This window comes from Oncorhynchus masou, chromosome 11 (genome assembly GCF_036934945.1).
Source record: "Oncorhynchus masou masou isolate Uvic2021 chromosome 11, UVic_Omas_1.1, whole genome shotgun sequence".
Lineage (NCBI taxonomy): Eukaryota > Metazoa > Chordata > Actinopteri > Salmoniformes > Salmonidae > Oncorhynchus > Oncorhynchus masou.
This window is the reverse complement of record NC_088222.1, coordinates 28,700,399-28,718,798: the sequence shown is the minus strand read 5'-3', so window position 1 is coordinate 28,718,798 and position 18,400 is coordinate 28,700,399. Positions and strand designations below refer to the sequence as shown.

The 18,400-nt window shown below is 43.4% G+C and overlaps 1 protein-coding gene across 1 annotated transcript in view; it reads left to right on the top strand.

Annotated features, from left to right (window-relative positions):
- The window catches only part of LOC135548431 (connector enhancer of kinase suppressor of ras 2-like), a 67,220-nt gene that overhangs the window by 36,617 nt on the left and 12,203 nt on the right, over positions 1 to 18,400 (top strand). Inside the window, exons 10-18 of the mRNA XM_064978035.1 lie at positions 4,017 to 4,150; positions 5,872 to 6,086; positions 8,138 to 8,385; positions 8,839 to 8,873; positions 13,415 to 13,463; positions 13,579 to 13,627; positions 13,821 to 13,993; positions 15,999 to 16,072; positions 16,623 to 16,694. Coding sequence (XP_064834107.1) covers positions 4,017 to 4,150; positions 5,872 to 6,086; positions 8,138 to 8,385; positions 8,839 to 8,873; positions 13,415 to 13,463; positions 13,579 to 13,627; positions 13,821 to 13,993; positions 15,999 to 16,072; positions 16,623 to 16,694 — 1,049 coding nt within the window. The remainder of the gene's footprint in view (positions 1 to 4,016; positions 4,151 to 5,871; positions 6,087 to 8,137; positions 8,386 to 8,838; positions 8,874 to 13,414; positions 13,464 to 13,578; positions 13,628 to 13,820; positions 13,994 to 15,998; positions 16,073 to 16,622; positions 16,695 to 18,400) is intronic.

Sequence of the window (18,400 nt, the reverse complement as noted above, 5' to 3'; positions counted from 1 at the left end):
TGCACAAGGTACAATTTCAAAATTGGGTAGTGCATCATCAGTTTTCCTCTTGTCATGTCAGCCATTGCATACCTTAGAGAGCTATTTATAACTTGTCAGAAATGTCCAGGTCACCTAACCCATGTCAGCTAATGTTTTTTAGCTAGATTTTTTAGCACATAGAACTTGCTCTAATGTTTTAGTTACTCAAATATTTGAGTCAAGCTTCCAATTGGCTCATTCATCCCCCCTCCTCTCCCCTGTAACTATTCTTCAGGTTGTTGCTGTAAATTAAAATGTGTTCTCAGTCAACTTACCTGGTTAAATAAGGGTTAAAATAACAATTTAAATGAAAATATCACACAAATACACATTAGACATGGCAAAATGTATAGAATGCAAGATTTTCTCCACCAACAAGAGGGGTGTGAACAATGCTTGTGCACATAGAAATAGACATGGCGCACACATGCAGGAGGGGTGCGGGATGTTCCCCAATGCTGGAAGGGGGCCTGAGTGAAAAGGTTTGAGAACCCCTAATATACAGGAGAACCTTCAGCTGCCATGGTCAGACTGAAAGGACACAGACATAGTTGAATCATTATTTTGTACGGTAGTGTCTTTTTATCTCTTGTTTTGTTTCTTGACCCATTCCTAACCCACTGCTTCATATTGAATATTATTATATTCATATTGAAGTTTTGTTTTATCTTCCTTAGGTCTGAGAGACATGAACAATCTTAACAGTTGGGGTATTTCCTTTTGACAGCACTGAGCCAACACATTTCTGCCATATGTTTTACTTTTCTTGTAGAAATGTATTAATAATGAAGAAGAACATAAAATGGATTCTATTTTGATTTTCTTGTAGAACGGTATTTATTATTAATTACAGAAGTCCTGTAGAAGGAGTGAGCTCTAGATGTTCTGAAGCCTTCATTTTATGGGCTTAGTCATAAAGATTTGTCATTTAACTTTTAAAATCTATTACCTTTTATTGTGGCATAAGTTTTCATCTAATTGTCAAAAAAAATCACTTCAAAGTGCTCCTTTACTAGGCTACCCGTGCATGTTAATTCACTCGCAACATACACTACATGGCCAAAAGTATGTGGACACACCTTGAAATTAGTGGATTGAATATTTCAGCCACACCTGTTGCTGACATGCAATTTCCATAGACAAACATTGTCAGTAAAATGGCCTTTACTGAAGAGCTCATTGACTTTCAACCTGGCACTGTCATAGGATGCCACCTTTCCAACAAGTCCATCAAATTTCTGTCCTGCTATAGCTGCCCCGGTCAACAGTGCTGTTATTGTGAAGTGGAAACGTCTAGAAGCAACAACGGCTCAGCTGCAAAGTGGTAGGCCACACAAGCTCACAGAACGGGACCGTCGAGTGCTGAAGTGCGTAGCACGTAAATATCATCGGTCCTCGGTTGCAACACTCACTACCAGTGGTGGAAAAAGTATCCAATTGTTATAAAACTAAAGATACCTTCATAGAAAATGACTCAAGTAAAAGTGAAAGTCACCCAGCAAAATACTACTTGAGTAAAAGTCTAAAAGTAATTGGTTTTAAATATACTTAAGTATCAAAAGTAAATGTAATTGCTAAAATATACTAAAGTATCAAAAGTAAAAGTTGAAATCATTTCACATTCTTTATATTAAGCAAAGCAGACGGCACCATTTTCTTGTATTTTTTTATTTGTGGATAGACGGGCACACTCCAACATGTTTTTGTTTAGTGAGTCCACCAGATCAGAGGCAGTAGGAATGACTTGGGATGTTCTCTTGATAAGTGTGTGAATTGGACCATTTTCCTGTCATGCGAAGCATTTGAAATAAAGCAAGTACTTTTTGGTGTCAGGGAAATGTATGGAGTAAAAAGTACATTTGTTTCTTAAGGAATGTAGGGTAAGGAATTGTGTTAAGCTCGCCAGACCTGATCACCCAACATCAGTGCCCGACCTCACTAATGCTCGTGGCTGAATGGAAGCAAGTCCTCACAGCAATGTTCCTTCATCTAGTAAAAGTTGTCCAAAATATAAATAGTAAAGAGATAGCTCAAAAACTACTTAAGTAGTATTTTAAAGTATTTTTACTTCAGTAATTTACACCACTGCTCACTACCAAGTTTCAAACTGCCTCTGAAAGCAGCCGCACACAAGCCTAATATTACTATGCGCAATGCCAAGTGTCGACTGGAATGGTGTAAAGCTCGCTGCCATTGGACTCTAGAGCAGCGGCAACACGTTCTCTGGGGTGATGGATCATGCACCACCATCTGGCAGTTCAATGGACGAACCCGGGTTTGACAGATGCCAGGAGAACTCTACCTGCCCTATTGCATAGTGCCAACTGTAAAGTTTGGTTGAGGAGGAATATTGGTCTGGGGCTGTTTCATGGTTCGGGCTAGGCCCCTTAGTTCCAGTGAAGGGAAATCTTAATGCCACACCATACAATGACATTCTAGACTATTCTGTGCTTCCAACTTTGTGTCAACAGTTTGGGGATGGCCCTTTTCTGTTTCAGCATGACAAAGCACGGTCCATACACAAATGGTTTGTTGAGATCGGTGTGGAATAACTTGACTGGTCTGCGCAGAGCCCAGACCTCAACCCCAACGAACACCTTAGGGATGAATTGGAACGCTGACTGCGAGCCAGGCCTAATCGCCCAACATCAGTGCCCGACCATGTTAATGCACATGATTTTGGATTGAGATGTTTTATGATGTAATAGTTTTCTTCCGCTGAAGGAGAGGAGGACCAAAATGCAGCGTGGTCAGAGTTCAACATGTTTAATAAAGACCATACACGAGAACACTACAAAATACAAAACAACAAATGTGAAAACCGAAACAGTCCTATCTGGTGCAATGACACAAAATCAGAAGACAACCACCCACAAAGTACCCACAGAATATGGCTGCCTAAATATGGTTCCCAATCAGAGACAACGATAGCCTCTAATTGAGAACCAATCTAGGCAACCATAGACATACAAACTACCAAGAAAGGAAACAGCCCCATAAACATACCAAAAACCCTAGACCAGACAAAACACATAAATCCCCCATGTCACACCCTGACCTAACCAAAATAATAAAGAAAACAAAGATAACTACAGCCAGGGCGTGACATATGAGCAGGTGTACACATCTTTTTGGCCATGTAGTGTATTTACAGCCTCCAAACAGTGGTGAATGGAAGGAAACATCTGTTACACAAAAAAACAAAAAGTGTCATGACATTTGGTGATTGTCATTAGGCCAGAATGTATGCGTCCACTGCTGTCCGCGCATGTCTCTTGAACTCTATTGTTGGTTAAGGGCTTGTAACTAAGAATTTCACAGTAAGTTCTACACCTGTTGTATTCAGCACATGTGACAAATTAAATTTGATTTGATTCATCTTAGAAGTAGACTCAAAAGAGGAAAAGGAAAATATATGAAAATGTAGTTGTTCACATCGGAAGGTGATGGTCACAGGACCTTTACCAATCAGATGTTGTTGGTCAAAGGGTTTAGTCATCACAGTAGGTTACACTTCATAGTGCATCTCCTGGGGCGAGATGGCTCATGCTCACCACACTTGACACATCTTGACATTAATGATGTATAGTCGTTATCACATAATCCCTTGTTGCTAGGGATCTTGTTGCTATCCCCTCCATAGTTTCCAACAGACCTCTCTCAAGAATTTCTTGGTTGCTATGGACGAGATTGCTGTTGTTAATAAGAGCCACTTCACATCCTCTCCTTGTCTCAATAACTTCATTCAACAAAGCATCCTATCCTTTTCACTAGCATAGTGTTTATTATGTTCCACTATATTAAGTAAACTAAGTGAACTGTGGGACATTGCACCACAATCCTCTATTAGCTCAAACATGGAGTATGCAATTCTATAGGTTTTTACTCATGAATCTTGACATACGATGCCATGAATGAAAAATGATTACATTTAGGAAATGGTCTCATACTACTACAGTCCTGCTGTCTACATGACTCCACCCATGTCCCTACAGCCCATCCCCACCAGTCCCAACAGTGACTCCAACACCCCGCCCAACAGCATGGGGACCATGGGGATGTCCTCTACGCTGGACAGTGGCCATGACGTCTTCATCTTGTCCCCAGTCTCTGGCCTTTATGGACACAGGTGAGCCTAGAAAACCCCATACATACAGTTAAAGTCGGAAGTTTACATACACTTAGGTTGTAGTCATTAAAACTCATTTTTCAACCACTCCACAAATTTCTTGTTAATAAACTATAGTTTTGGCAAGTCGGTTAGGACATCTACTTTGTGCATGACACAAGTAACTTTTCCAACAATTGTTTACAGACGGATTATTCAACTTATCACTGTATCACAATGTCAGTGGGCCAGACGTTTACGTTCACTCTAAGTTGACTGTGCCTTTAAACAGCTTTGGAAAATTCCAGAAAATTATGTCATTGCTTTAGAAGCTTCTGATGGGCGAATTGACATAATTTGAGTCAATTGGAGGTGTACCCGTGGATGCATTTCAAGACCTACCTTCAAACTCAATGCCTCTGCTTGACATCATGGGAAAATCAAAATAAATCAGCCAAGACCTCAGAAAGAAAATAGTAGACCTCTACAAGTTTGGTTCATCCTTGGGAGCAATTTCCAAATGCCTGAAAGTACCACGTTCATCTGTAGAAACAATAGTACACAAGTATAAACACGATGGAACCATGCAGCCGTCATACCACTTAGGAAGGAGACGCGTTCTGTCTCCTAGAAATGAACGTACTATGGTGCGAAAAGTGCAAATCAATTCCAGAACAACAGCAAAGGACCTTGTGAAGATGCTGGAGGAAACAGGTACAAAAGTATCTATATCCACAGTAAAACGAGCCCCATATTTACATACCCTGAAAGGGCGCTCAGCTAGGAAGAGGCCACTGCTCCAAAACCGCCAGAAAAAAAGCCAGGCTATGGTTTGCAACTGCACATGGGGTCAAAGATCGTACTTTTTGTAGAAATGTCCTCTGGTCTGATGAAACAAAAATAGAACTGTTTGGCCATAATGACCATCGTTATGTTTGGAGGAAAAAGGGAAATGCTTGCAAAGCCGAAGAATACTATCCCAACCGTGAAGCATGGGGGTGGCAGCATCATGTTGTGGGGGTGCTTTGCTGCAGGAGGGACTGGTGCACTTCACAAAATAGATGCCATCATGAGGAGGAAAATTATGTGGATATGTTGAAGCAACATCTCAAGACATCAGTCAGGAAGTAAAAGCTTGGTCGCAAATGGGTATTCCAAATGGACAATGACCCCAAGCATATTTCCAAAGTTGTGGCAAAATGGCTTAAGTACAACAAAGTCAAGGTACTGGAGTGGCCATCACAAAGCCCTGACCTCAATCCCATAGAACATTTGTGGGCAGATCTGAAAAAGCGTGTGCAAGCAAGGAGGCCTACAAACCTGACTCAGTTACATCAGCTCTGTCAGGAGGAATGGGCCAAAATTCACTCAACTTATTGTGGGAAGCTTGTGGAAGGCTACCCAAAACATTTGACCCAAGTTAAACAATTTAAAGGCAATGTTACCAAATACTAATTGACCCACTGGGAATGTGATGAAATAAATAAAAGCTGAAATAAATCATTCTCTACTATTATTCTGACATTTCACATTCTTAAAATAAAGTGGTGATCCTAACTGACCTAAGACAGGGAATTTTTACTAGGATTAAATGTCAGGAATTGTGGAAAAACTGAGTTTAAATGTATTTGGCTGAGGTGTATGGAAACCTTCGACTTCAACTGTACAGCTAATGTTCACTTCATTTTTTAGCCCTTTAGCACCTGACTGATCTTCTCCATAACCATACCTGTCAATCACAGAGACGAGATAGGTATCATGTCCTGTGATGACATCAACAAATACAGTCTGGAGAAGATGGGTATGAAAGGCTCGGAGTCTCCCAGCTTCTACCTGGACCATGATGGGGGCAAATACTTCACATTGGTGGAGGAGGACTGCCTGGCCCTGGGGCAGGAGTACGAGACCAGGGGCCGCTCCACGGGGGTCAGGCGGAGGGACAGGACACCCACCCATGGTGAGTTAACCAACCCAGATATGTAGCACTACCAACCAATCAGCCTTTTCAATCTGGGCGCTAGTTTAATGTTAGAGGAGCATTGAAGGGTGGAATGCCAGGTGAGGTGGGTAGCTCACCACTCCTGCCTTAATTTAAGTGCATTATCATACAGTGTACCCAGCTGTGAATGGCACGTGGAGAATGTACAGTAATTGGCAATTGCTATGCATAGAAGAGATTATTATTATGCACCCCAGCGTATTTATGTTTCACATAAACCTCTCCCTTTTACAGTCCAGCCCCACCCCCACAGTCAGACATCCCCTTCCCCTGTCATTGCCCCTTCATCATCAGCAGCACTGCAGCTGTAGGATGGCCAGCAGCATGATGAATATTCTACATGCCACCTCTGTCTGCACTTCACATAATGAGCTCATTCACATTACTGCACGGCATGACTCCGGAATCTTTAGTGAGTGACTGTCTGCCAACACTGAGACAAGGAAAGGAGGTTTTTGAAAGCCGTTGATAATGTACAGTATTCTATCCGTCCATCTGACAGAGAGAAGGCGATGCATTGTTTCAGCCCCCTCCTGGCTGTTGAGGATCTGTTGAGGCTCTGTTGAGGCTCAGTTTGTTGTGTATTGTACAGTGTGTAGTGGTGCAGGGATAAATCCCTTTGGCTCTGCCAGACGGAGTGTTTTTCATGTTAACAGCCTGCCAGGGAAGTGAGGGTGGATTGCTTCCAAGCTCATAATGGCTCCAGGCAGGGTACGCTCCGCTCATCCCAGTCTGTGGAGGCACTAGGTGCCATGACATGGCTCCATCACAGTCTCTCTTGCTCACACATTCACACACGTGCAACAAGCCTACCGTTTTCCCTTCACACTAAAGATGAATTATTTTCAACTGGATTCCCATGCTATAACCTACTTATCTTATACCCCTTACTGCCCTGCCTGCACTTTAACCTCTGTCATGCAGACATCCACCCACGCACAGCCACTCCTCTCTCACCATCTCTCTCTACAACCCTCTCCAATCCCTCTGTGAGACAGCCCCGCCCCCCCGTCTTCCCTCAACTCCTAGCTCTCTCTCCACTCACACCTTAGCTGACATGCTACTTGGACTTCTTTCCAGGTGACCTCAGGCCAGTTTCCATGCCAACGGATTACAACTGGATGGCAGAGACAAAGGAGCCAAATATGTACAAGAGAGGTAGCAGAGGTGGGTCCTTCAGTTCAGGTAGTCTCCCCAGTCCCCACCTTAAATGCTTTGACTTAGAGAAGGAAATAGTTTTGGCTTCACTGCGTCTGCAATGTACAGACGCCTAATGAGGACCAATCACCGTCCCCACTTTCAACAACACATAACTAAATCGCCTGCTTCTTTCATTCATTTCACTGGAACTGGCACACATACACTGGTTTCTTTTGACATTACCACTGAATCTTGACAGAAACATGATTGTGCATTTAGAACTCTTTTCAAACTGCACTGTATAAAGATGAAGCTATCACAAGAAGCTCAACCAAATCTATTTAAAAAAAGGAGATTCAATCAGTTAAATATAGACAGCATCTTTATGTCAGGCATTAATTAAGTTGAAAACCTAATCTTTGTTTTGCACTTGGCTGATTTCAGTGTTGTTTAGCTTCGTGAGACTATGTACAGCAGTTATGTTGAGCGGGCTGTAGTGATAGCATCTCACTCCCATGACTTGTGTTATAAATAGCGAGTGCAAAAACATATCTGCCTCCCTCTGCTCTGAAACCACACACTGTTGGGGCTTGCCCTCACTGATAGAAGGTCACGTAACAGAGGTTGGTTTCTGTGGAAACATGCTGGTCTGTGAGACTGGGAAACATTACCTCATACTGCTCTCACTTTGACTTTCTTTTCCATTCCAAATGTTGCTTCACTAAACCCTTGGTAAGAGGTTGTTTTGCCATCAAGCATTTAATGTGATAGGCACTCTGGGCCTCCTAATGAACAAATAATGACCTCTCTAGGCTTCCAAATGACACAACTTTGCTCCCCTTTTTCCCTCCCTCCCTGACCTCTGCTAGACTCAGACAACTCCCTGCTACGTTACCTGAATGACGATAAGATCCTAGTAATCCAGGAGGAGCCGGACGTGTCCAGGGAATGCAAGCGGGACACTGGGCGGCGTACCCGCAAGAAGAGCCACAACCCCAGCAGCCCCAGCTATCCCATCAGCCCATCCTTGCTGGCCCCGCCTGTCAGACTGGACCCAGGACCGCCAGAAGGCCTGCCCTTCTCACTGCCTGAGAGCAACACTGTGCCAATGTACCACGTGAGTCAGCACAGCTACTATTTATATTTTATCCATCTGCACCAGTTCAACAAGGATATTATAGCTTAACACTCAGACATAGTGGCATAATGGTCTGACAATACAGATTCAACCTATTTGTGTCACAGAGCAGTGCCTTTTTTCTGTGGTTTAAGCTTTTTTGAGGTCACAATCAATATTAAATAAAAAGTGACTCAGAAGAGTGCCACCCATACCACCTTTATTTCCACAACCCCTGACACCCCATGGTTTCTGCCTGGGCCCAGGGACTCTACCTTCCCCAGATCTACTGATCTGCCTGCCTGGTCACAACAGGAAACAAAAGCCACGCTCTGAGATAACAATGCGCTGTGATCTCTCTCTCTCTCTCTCTCTCTCTCTCTCTCTCTCTCTCTCTCTCTCTCTCTCTCTCTCTTTCTGTGATGCGCTAATCTGCTCTTTACCTTTCCACAGAGAGCTGGAGACACACTGAGAGCTGACACTGACAGGTGAGTGAGCATTTCTTCTCCATGGGGATCAACAGGACAGGCCAACTCAATGGCCAGAGAATATTGCCATGGTTTTGTGAGGAACATGGATTTATTTGCGGATTCAGAAATTGATGTGTGGGAGTTTTTTTGCTTAAGCTATGGAGGCAAATTGTGCTAATTTGAAATGAATTGGTATTATTTCCTCTGAAGTAAATTGAGAGCTTTTCAGAACCTATCAAAATGTAATTGATAGATCATTTATCTTGTGAATGCTTTGTATTAGTTACCTACTTCTGCTTCTTGTGAGTGAAGTAAATTTCCATTATCCTGCATACCATCATATTAATTATTCTAACAGAGAGGACTTTTTACCTTCAGTGTGTTTTTACAATGTATTAACTTAAAGATGCAGTCTGGGAACTCACGCACTTACAAATTCCTAACATACTGTATGAATTAGAATTTGTAACATATCATACGGAACGGATGATGTGCTACATAATTGTGTAACATTTTTGGGGACCAGTTACGGCTCATGCGCACTACTTGCAAAACTACTGGCAGAAATTATACAAAAGCTATGGAATTGGCCAATAGGCCTCAAGAGAAGGAGATTTTAACATAAATCATGAGGGTTGCCAAGCAGAACATATTTCCTCTACCTTTCATTGACCTAAATCTTATTTCCTGGTTCTATTTAAAAAAAAACACTGCTTTGTTTCAATTTATGCTACAATTCAACACCTTACCTATAGTCAGTGTTCAGTGGGTGCTCGAACCATGTAGGTATAAAATGGGGGTCTGGCAGTAGAGAATTCCTCTCAGCCATTGTTACAGTGATGAGAGCTAATAAGGTCATCATAGATAGCCAGCATGAGTAGCGCATCCCCTAAGTGGTTTATGTTGCATCGTGCTGAGTTCTACTGAGACAGAGACTGGCTGAACCTGATTTCCTGCCACCTGCTCCGTGGTTTAGGTTGCTTCTTTCACTTGCTGGAGGCAATACATCATTTTTCTAAATGTATCAAGCTGTAGATGATTCTCATTGGTAGAATGGATGCAGCAGCACCCAGTTTTACACAGAGTTTCTGGATAGGTGAAGGCCCTACTCAGTGTCAGAGTAATTATGTTAAAACCAAGGTGTCAGTATGATGGAAAAATGTACAAACTCATACAACTCAACGATGCACCAAAAAAAGAGCCTATTAGTTTCCTCCAAAGCAAACAAAGAAAAGCTCCATAATCATATAAATCAAATACACTACACACATACTGTCAATAGTCTAGGTGATGTGGGTAAGGCGGAGTCAGGCGCAGGACACAGAGTTGAGTAATAATCGTAACTTTACTCAAAAAACAATCTTCCATCAAGGAGAACAAAATTCCAGAGCACATAAACGAGACAACTTGACAACAATAAGCACGCACAAAACCATGATTGAACCAGAGGGTTAAATAGGGAATAAATTATAACGTAATGGAAACCAGGTGTGTACAATCAAGACCAAACAAAAGGAAAAAGAAATGTAGATCGGTGGAGACTAGAAAGCCGGTGACGTCGACCGCCGAACGCCGCCCAAACAAGGAGAGGCACCAACTTCGGCGGAAGTCGTGACAGTACCCCCTCCTTGATGCGCAGCTCCAGCAGCGCGACAACACCGGCCTCGGGGACAACCCGGAGGACTAGGCGCAGGACGATCCAGGTGGAGACAGTGAAATTCCTGCAGTAAGGAAGGGTCCAGGATGTCCTCCACCGGCACCCAGCATTTCTTCTCCGGACCGTACCCCTCCCACTCCACGAGGTACTGAAGGCCCCTCAACCGACACCTTGAGTTCATGATGCCTTGCACAGTATACGCCAGGGCCCCCTCGATGTCCAGAGGGGGCGGAGGAACCTCCTGCACCTCAGACTGCTGGAGCGGACCAGCACCACCAGCCTGAGGAGAGACACATGGAACGAGGGGTTAATACGGTAATCAGGGGGAGCTGTAACCTATAATAAACCTTGTTCAGTCTCCTCAGAACTATAAATGGCCCCACAAACTTCGGACTCAGCTTCTGGCAGGGCAGGCGAAGGGGTAGGTTTCTTGTCGAGAGCCAGACCCGGTGCACCGGGTCACTGAGGTGGCAGTCGGCGCTCGCCTTCTGCCACCTGATGGCCCTTTGCAGATACACATGGGCAGCGTCCCATATTTCCTCCGAGCGCCGAAACAATACGTCCACTGCAGGTGCTTCGATCTGGCTTTGATGCCACTGTGCCAGAACCAGCTGATAACCTAGTACACACTGAAAAGGAGATCGGTTAGTGGAGGAGTGGCGGAGGGAGTTTTGGGCCATCTCTGCCCAGGGGATGAAAGCCAACCACTCCCCCAGCCGGTCCTGGCAATAAGACCGCAGAAACCTACCCACATCCTGGTTAACTCTCTCCACCTGCCCGTTACTCTCGGGGTGAAAACGTGAGGTGAGGCTGACCGAGACCCCCAGAAGTTCCATAAACGCCCTCCAGACCCTAGATGTGAACTGGGGACCCCGATCAGAAACTATATCCTCAGGCACCCCGTAGTGCCGGAAGACGTGGGTGAACAGGGCCTCCACAGTCTGTAGAGCCGTAGGGAGACCGGGCAAAGGAAGGAGACGGTATGCCTTCAGAGCCATGATAACAGCCAACAGCTCCCAATCCATTTCACTCCGCCGGGCTGAGCTTCTTCGAAAAGAAAGTACAGGGGCGGTGCTTTGGTGGCGTACCCGAGCGCTGAGACAGCACAGCTCCTATCCCAGCCTCGGATGCGTCCACCTCTACTATAAATGCCAAAGAGGGATCAGGATGAGCCAGCACGGGAGCCGAGAGCCTTCAGGTGACATAAAGCCCTGTCTGCCCCAGCTGACCACTGCAGTCGCACCGGTCCCTTAGCAAGGAGGTAATGGGAGCCGCTACCTGACCAAAGCCCCGGATGAACCTCCGGTAGTAGTTGGCAAACCCTAAGAACCGCTGCACCTCCTTTACCGTGGTTGGAGTCGCCATTTACGCACAACTGAAATGCGGTCATTTTCCATCTCCACCCCTGTTGCGAACAGGCGGTACCCTAGGAAGGAGACGGACTGCTGGAGGAACAGACATTTCTCAGCCTTGACATACAGGGCATGCTCCAACAGTCGACCAAGCATCTTGCGCACCAGGGACACATGCTCGGCGCGTGTAGCGGAGTATATTAGAATGTCATCTATATACACCACTACACCCTGCAGGTCCCTGAAAATCTCATCTACAAAGGATTGGAAGACTGATGGAGCATTCATCAACATATACGGCATGACGAGGTACTCATAGTGCCCAGAGGTGGTACTGAAAGCCGTCTTCCACTCTTCCCCCTCCCGGATACGCACCAGGTTGTAAGCGCTCCTGAGATCCAATTTGGTGAAGAAGCGCGCCCTGTGCAGTGACTCTGTCACACTGGCTATGAGAGGCAGCGGGTACCTGTACTTCACCGTGATCTGATTTATACCTCTATAAGGGCGTAAACCTCCATCCTTCTTCACAAAAAATAAACTAGAGGCAGGTGAAGTAGAAGGCCGAATGTATCCCTGTCCCAGAGATTCGGAGACATATGTTTCCATAGCCCCCGTCTATTCCTGTGACAGAGGATACACGTGACTCCTGACAAGTGCTGCGTCTACCAGGAGATTTATAGCACAATCCCCCCCCGTCAATGAGGTGGTAGTTGAGTAGTTGAGAGCCAAATCGGCATATTCAGGGGGAATGTGCATGGTGGAGACCTGGTTTGGACTCTACCGTAGTTGCACCTATGGAAACACCTACACACTTCTCTGAGCACTGACGTGACCATCCCTTAAGAGCCCCCTGTTCCCACAAAAAAGTGGGGTCATGATAGGCCAACGAGGGAAGCTCCAACACCACAGGGAAAGCAGGAGAATCGATCAGAAAGAGACTAATTCTCTCCTCATAACCCTCCTACGTTATCATACGTAGTGGAGCTGTGACCTCCCCGACCACCGAACGCCACCCGAACAAGGAGAGGCACCAACTTCGTCGGAAGTCGTGACACATACTGCATGCTACACATACTGCTTTACTTAATACACGGACATCCAGTAGAACATCTACATCTAGTATATCACAAAAGTAAGTAGTGAAACTTAGATTGAGAATGATATGTGATATCCATTTCTTCAGTCAGTGTCCATCATGTTCCAGTACCATGCATGGTACCATCTGTCAGTAGAGCCATGTCCAGATGGGAATTCAGGCCAGCCCTGGGGAGGATAAAGATGCTGAAATGGGGACTAAGTTCTTTTGGACTAATTCTATCAAGAGATACACTCAAACAAATCAATGTTTCATGTATGTAACTCATGCACTCATGTCAATGGAATATATGCTTTAGTATTTTACTCACATAGATATCAAGTTATAATTCTACCCTTTATTTATGAATAGTAGCATTACATTGATAGCAGTACAGGATCAGCTTATCCCCAGATAAAGAGGGTTAGCCTCCATTTTGTTGCATGCTTACTCACCTGATCTTCCCTTTCCCCAGGTATGCTAGTTTTGGCATCGAGAGACAAGGAGGCTCATCCATGAGGAAGGTAAAGCAAATGATATGAAACAGTTAGTACTACTGTTACTCCCCTAATATGAGTACAGTACTGTACTTTAGACACCTCTTCTAATCAAACCCTCTCGTCTTCCCTCTCCTTGCAGTCATTTCACTATGCGTCTTTAAGGACTAAGACCAAAAAGAGAACCAAAGGTAAGACATGAGGGATTAACCCATTCACTGTGAGGTTTCTTTTGGTGAACTTTTGTCAATAGTTTTCTTTTATATTAGGATTTGTGATGGGGTTGGAATGATGTTAGTATTAAGGATGCAGTATCATCCAGGGAATGTTTAGTGTGTCCATGTGTCTATAAGAATTTCCTGTGATATCCTGCTCTCCACCCAGGTTCTCTGACTAGCGCCAGTCGCAGGCGTATCTCCTGTAAGGACCTGGGCCATGGGGACTGTGAGGGCTGGCTGTGGAAGAAGAAGGATGCCAAGGGCTACTTCACCCAGAAGTGGAAGAAGTACTGGTTCATCCTCAAGGACTCCTCACTCTACTGGTACACCAACCAGAATGTAAGCTGCTCTCTGACAGTACAATGCAGCCGTCAAACATTACTTTATTTTCTCTTATCCACAACAGGATGGCTGTTTTCCAACACCATCTGCAGGTTTGTCAGATATAGCAGCACTATAGGCCATATTCCAGATACTGAACCATTTACAGTGCCTTCAGAAAATATTCATACCCCTTGGCTTATTCCACATTTTGATGTGTTACAGCCTGAATTCAAAATGGATGTTTCCTTACCCATTTACACACAATACCCCAAAATGACAAAGTGAAAACATTATTTTAGAAATGTTAGCAAATTGATTGGAAATTAAATACATAAATATCTCATTTACATAAGTAGTCAACAACCCTTGAGTCAATACATGTTAAAATCACCTTTGGCAGCGATTACAGCTGTGAGTCTTTCTGGGCAAGTCTCTAAGAGCTTTGCACACCTGGATTGTACAATATTTGCACATTATTATTTTTTTAATTGTTCAAGCTCTGTCAAGTTGGTTGTTGATCAATGCTAGACAGCCATTTTCAAGTCTTACCAAAGATTTTCAAGCTGATTTAAGTCAAAACCCTAACTATGCCACTCAGGAACATTCAATGTCATCTTGGTATGCAACTCCAGTGTATATTTGGCCTTGTGCTTAAGGTTATTGTCCTGCTCGCTGGCTCTGGCTCACAGTGTGGCCTTATTTGTCCCACTATTGTTTGTGGAGATTTGCTCTGATGAAGCTCGACTGACCGAAAGCTCAGCTTAATTAAAATACATTTGCATATGACTGGAAGTGTGCAGAGATTTCTTTCCTGTTTCTCCAGTTTTGCCTTTTGCCTCCAGCACCTTCTCAAATCATCTTTGGGTGTGCAGTAGATTCTGCCTATTATCTACAGGTTATTGCTCTGCTGAAAGGTGAATTTATCTCCCAGTGTCTGTTGGAAAGCAGAGTCAACCAGTTTTTCCTCTAGGATTTTGCCTGTGCTTAGCTCTATTCCGCTTCTTTTTATCATAAAACTCCCTAGTCCTTGCCGATGACAAGCATACCCATAACATGATGTAGCCACCACCATGCTTGAGCATATGAAGAGTGGTACTCAGTGATGTGTTTTGTTGGATTTGCCCCCAACATAACGCTTTGTATTCAGGGCATAAAGTTAATTTCTTTGCCACATTGTCTGCACTTTTATTTTAGTGCCTTATTGCAAACAGAAAGCATGTTTTGGAATATTTGTATTCTGTACAGGCTTCCTTCTTTTCACTATGTAATTTAGGTTAGTACTGTGGAGTAACTACAATGTTGAGCCATCCTTAGTTTTCTCCTATCATAGCCATTAAACTCTGTAACTGTTTTAAAGTCACTATTGGCCTCATGGTGAAATCATGAGTTAGGAAGGACGTTGGTATCTTTGTAGTGACCGGTGGTATTGATACACCATCCAAAGTCTAATGAATAACTTCATCATGCTGAAAGGTATATTCAATGTCTGCTTTGTTGTATTTTTAGCAATAGGTGCCCTGCTTTGCGAGGCATTGGAGAACCTCCCTGGTCGTTGTAATTGAATCTGTGTTTGAAATTCATTGCTTGATTGATCGACCTTACAGATAATTGTATGTGTGGAGTACAGAGATGAAAAAATCATGTTAAACTCTATTATTGCACACAGAGTGAGTTATTTTAGGCTTGCCATAACAAAAGATTTGAATACTTATTGACTCAACATTTCAGCTTTTAATTTATTTGTTAACATTTCTTAAAACATAATCCCACTTTGACATTATGGGGTATTGTACACCAGTGACACAAAATCTCAATTTAATCCATAATAAATTCAGGATGTAACACAACAAAATGTGGGAAATGTCAAGGGGTGTGATAACTTTCTGACGGCACTGTATGTTGAAGTGACATGTAGTGTACAGCATATTCCAGTGTGCGTCGTATACTAAATGAGGTGTGTCATCTCTACAGGCATATGGCAATGTATTGCTTCTTATTTCCCTTACTTCTCCTTCCCTAGGACGAGAAGGCTGAAGGTTTCATCAGCCTACCTGAATTCCGAATAGATCGAGCGATTGAATGCAGAAGGAAACAGTGCGTGTTTTTGGGATTCATGTTTTATTTTGTCTCTCAAATGTTTAGTGAACCTGAGGATTTAAAAGAAAACACAAAGCCTAAATGAAACACAAAGACAAACGCATCATACATTATTGCCAGCACGAGTGCTTCTGTTTGGCTTCAAAGGGACAACACAGAAACAGATGATGCTGTGGCATGACTATTTTATTTTCATAATAAGAGCTTTAAATAGCCGTGGCACAAAGTAGTAGAAGTAATAGGTGTCTGTTTCCACCTGAGAAGCTGATTGGGTCACATAGGGATCAGAGAGGGGTCAACTGGCTAGGAGTGGCATGTGCCAGCCAGGCCTCATGTCCACTATTACAGAGACTTCCGCGGCGATAAGCACATTGCATATACAGTACACTTATTTGGCCATTACCAAATGCTCTGAAGCTCGCATTGTACCACGTGGTCTGGATCTAAGGCTAATGGAAAGGAATTATGCTAAATTGAGATGTTTAATCGTCAGATGAACTACAACATTACACAGACTAAATGGATATTTTTTCTGCTTCCGTTACAGTGCCTTCAAAGCCTGCCATCCCAAAATCAAGAGTTTCTTCTTTGCCACAGACTGTTTGGAGGAGATGAACAGGTAAGACCAGTGCTATGATGGTAGGGTTAGTTAGTGTGCTTATTTCATCAAATGCTCTCTTGGTTGCAACAGAATGTACCGTAGGTGAACAGCTTATTTTCTAAGGCGTATTATCTGTTTCAGGGCATTGTTCTCCGTTTATTCTTAAACAGGAGGAATATGAAAATATACTTTAGATATCTGTAGTTGTGTTCTACTGAAATGTTATTTTTCTTTGTTTTCTACTGAGATGAAAAAGAGCAGGAAGTATCTTGTTTCAAGATCACAAATTCCCTTTTATTGATTGAATAGCACTAACAAAAGAAAGGATGTGAGAGGATTCAGAGATTGCATATCATGCCATCGATATACATTATTTTCTTCAATGCAGACTGTTAAAGGTCCAATGCAGCCATTTTTATGTCAATATCAAATAATTTCTGGGTAACAATTAAGTACCTTAAAATGGTCAAGAATAAACAAAAAAGCATATTTGAGAATAGCAATTTCTCAAGCAAGAAATTTGCTAGGTTTGTCTGGGAGTGGCCTGAGTGGGAAGGGGAAAACTGAAAACTAGCTGTTATTGGCAGAGAGGTTTAAGAACTTTTCAAACATCTCTTACACTAAAATGGCATTATCATAATTTTCATAATTTCACAGGATGATTCCAACCCCATAGTGTGGAAATATATATTGTAATAAAACAGGCAGGGTACAGGTCTCGAACCCTCAACCTTCTAGCCCTCGCTTATAAAGCCAGGATCGTTACACAACTCCCTCCTTTCAAAGAGCGCATCCTCGCGCTAGCTTGCGACTCAACATCTTATAGGAACGCGCTCACTGGCCAAGCACACGCACGTTTGTGGATGCAAGGTCTGATCACTTCTGACACCAATGTAATGAAACAGGTACCAGCGCGCTATCGACTGTGCCCTAAAAGCATGCTCGAGCGGCAGAGTCGATATTCGCGCTTATAAACCCAGGGTTGTTACAATATATATATTTTTTTACTAGACTGGGTCTTTAATTACGAATATTCTTAAGAAATATAGACTATAGTGCAACATACAGAGCCGGCGTTAAAGGGGCCTGACCCGCCCTACCGTACCTCCTTGCCCGTCAAAATAAAATATTTAAATATTGACCCAGACATGCACCGACAGAAAGACGCATCAATCTCAGTTAAAGGATCCGAGAGAGTGAAACATCACCCCTCTGTCTCAGTATGGGTAGACCATGTATCTGATGCTGTTTGGACCAAAATAATATGGCATGTCATATGATTCCTGGCCAGACAGCATCAGAAACATGGTCTACCAATACTGAGACATAATGGCTACATATAGAGGGGCGCTGTTTCGCTCGCTAGGGTGGTTTCTTCAGTGATATAGTTTCAGCAGAGGAAGAGGCAAAGCGAGAGGGCTCTCTTGACAAAATCTGTCCAGTATAAATAAGACCAATGCGTTTCTATGGGAATAATATGCAGACCTAAACTTGTCGCCTGCCTTTGGGACAAAGACTCACGTTGTTAGGGCTGAGACATGAGCATCTCGTCATTATATGCAGATCTCTAGTTTCAGCCTCTTGCGAATTAGAAAGGAAAGATGGCGGGTGCACAGTTATGGAGCCAGATTGCTGCTAAAATGTTGAATATACAGTGCCTTGCGTATTCGGCCCCCTTGAACTTTGCGACCTTTTTGCCACATTTCAGGCTTCACACATAAAGA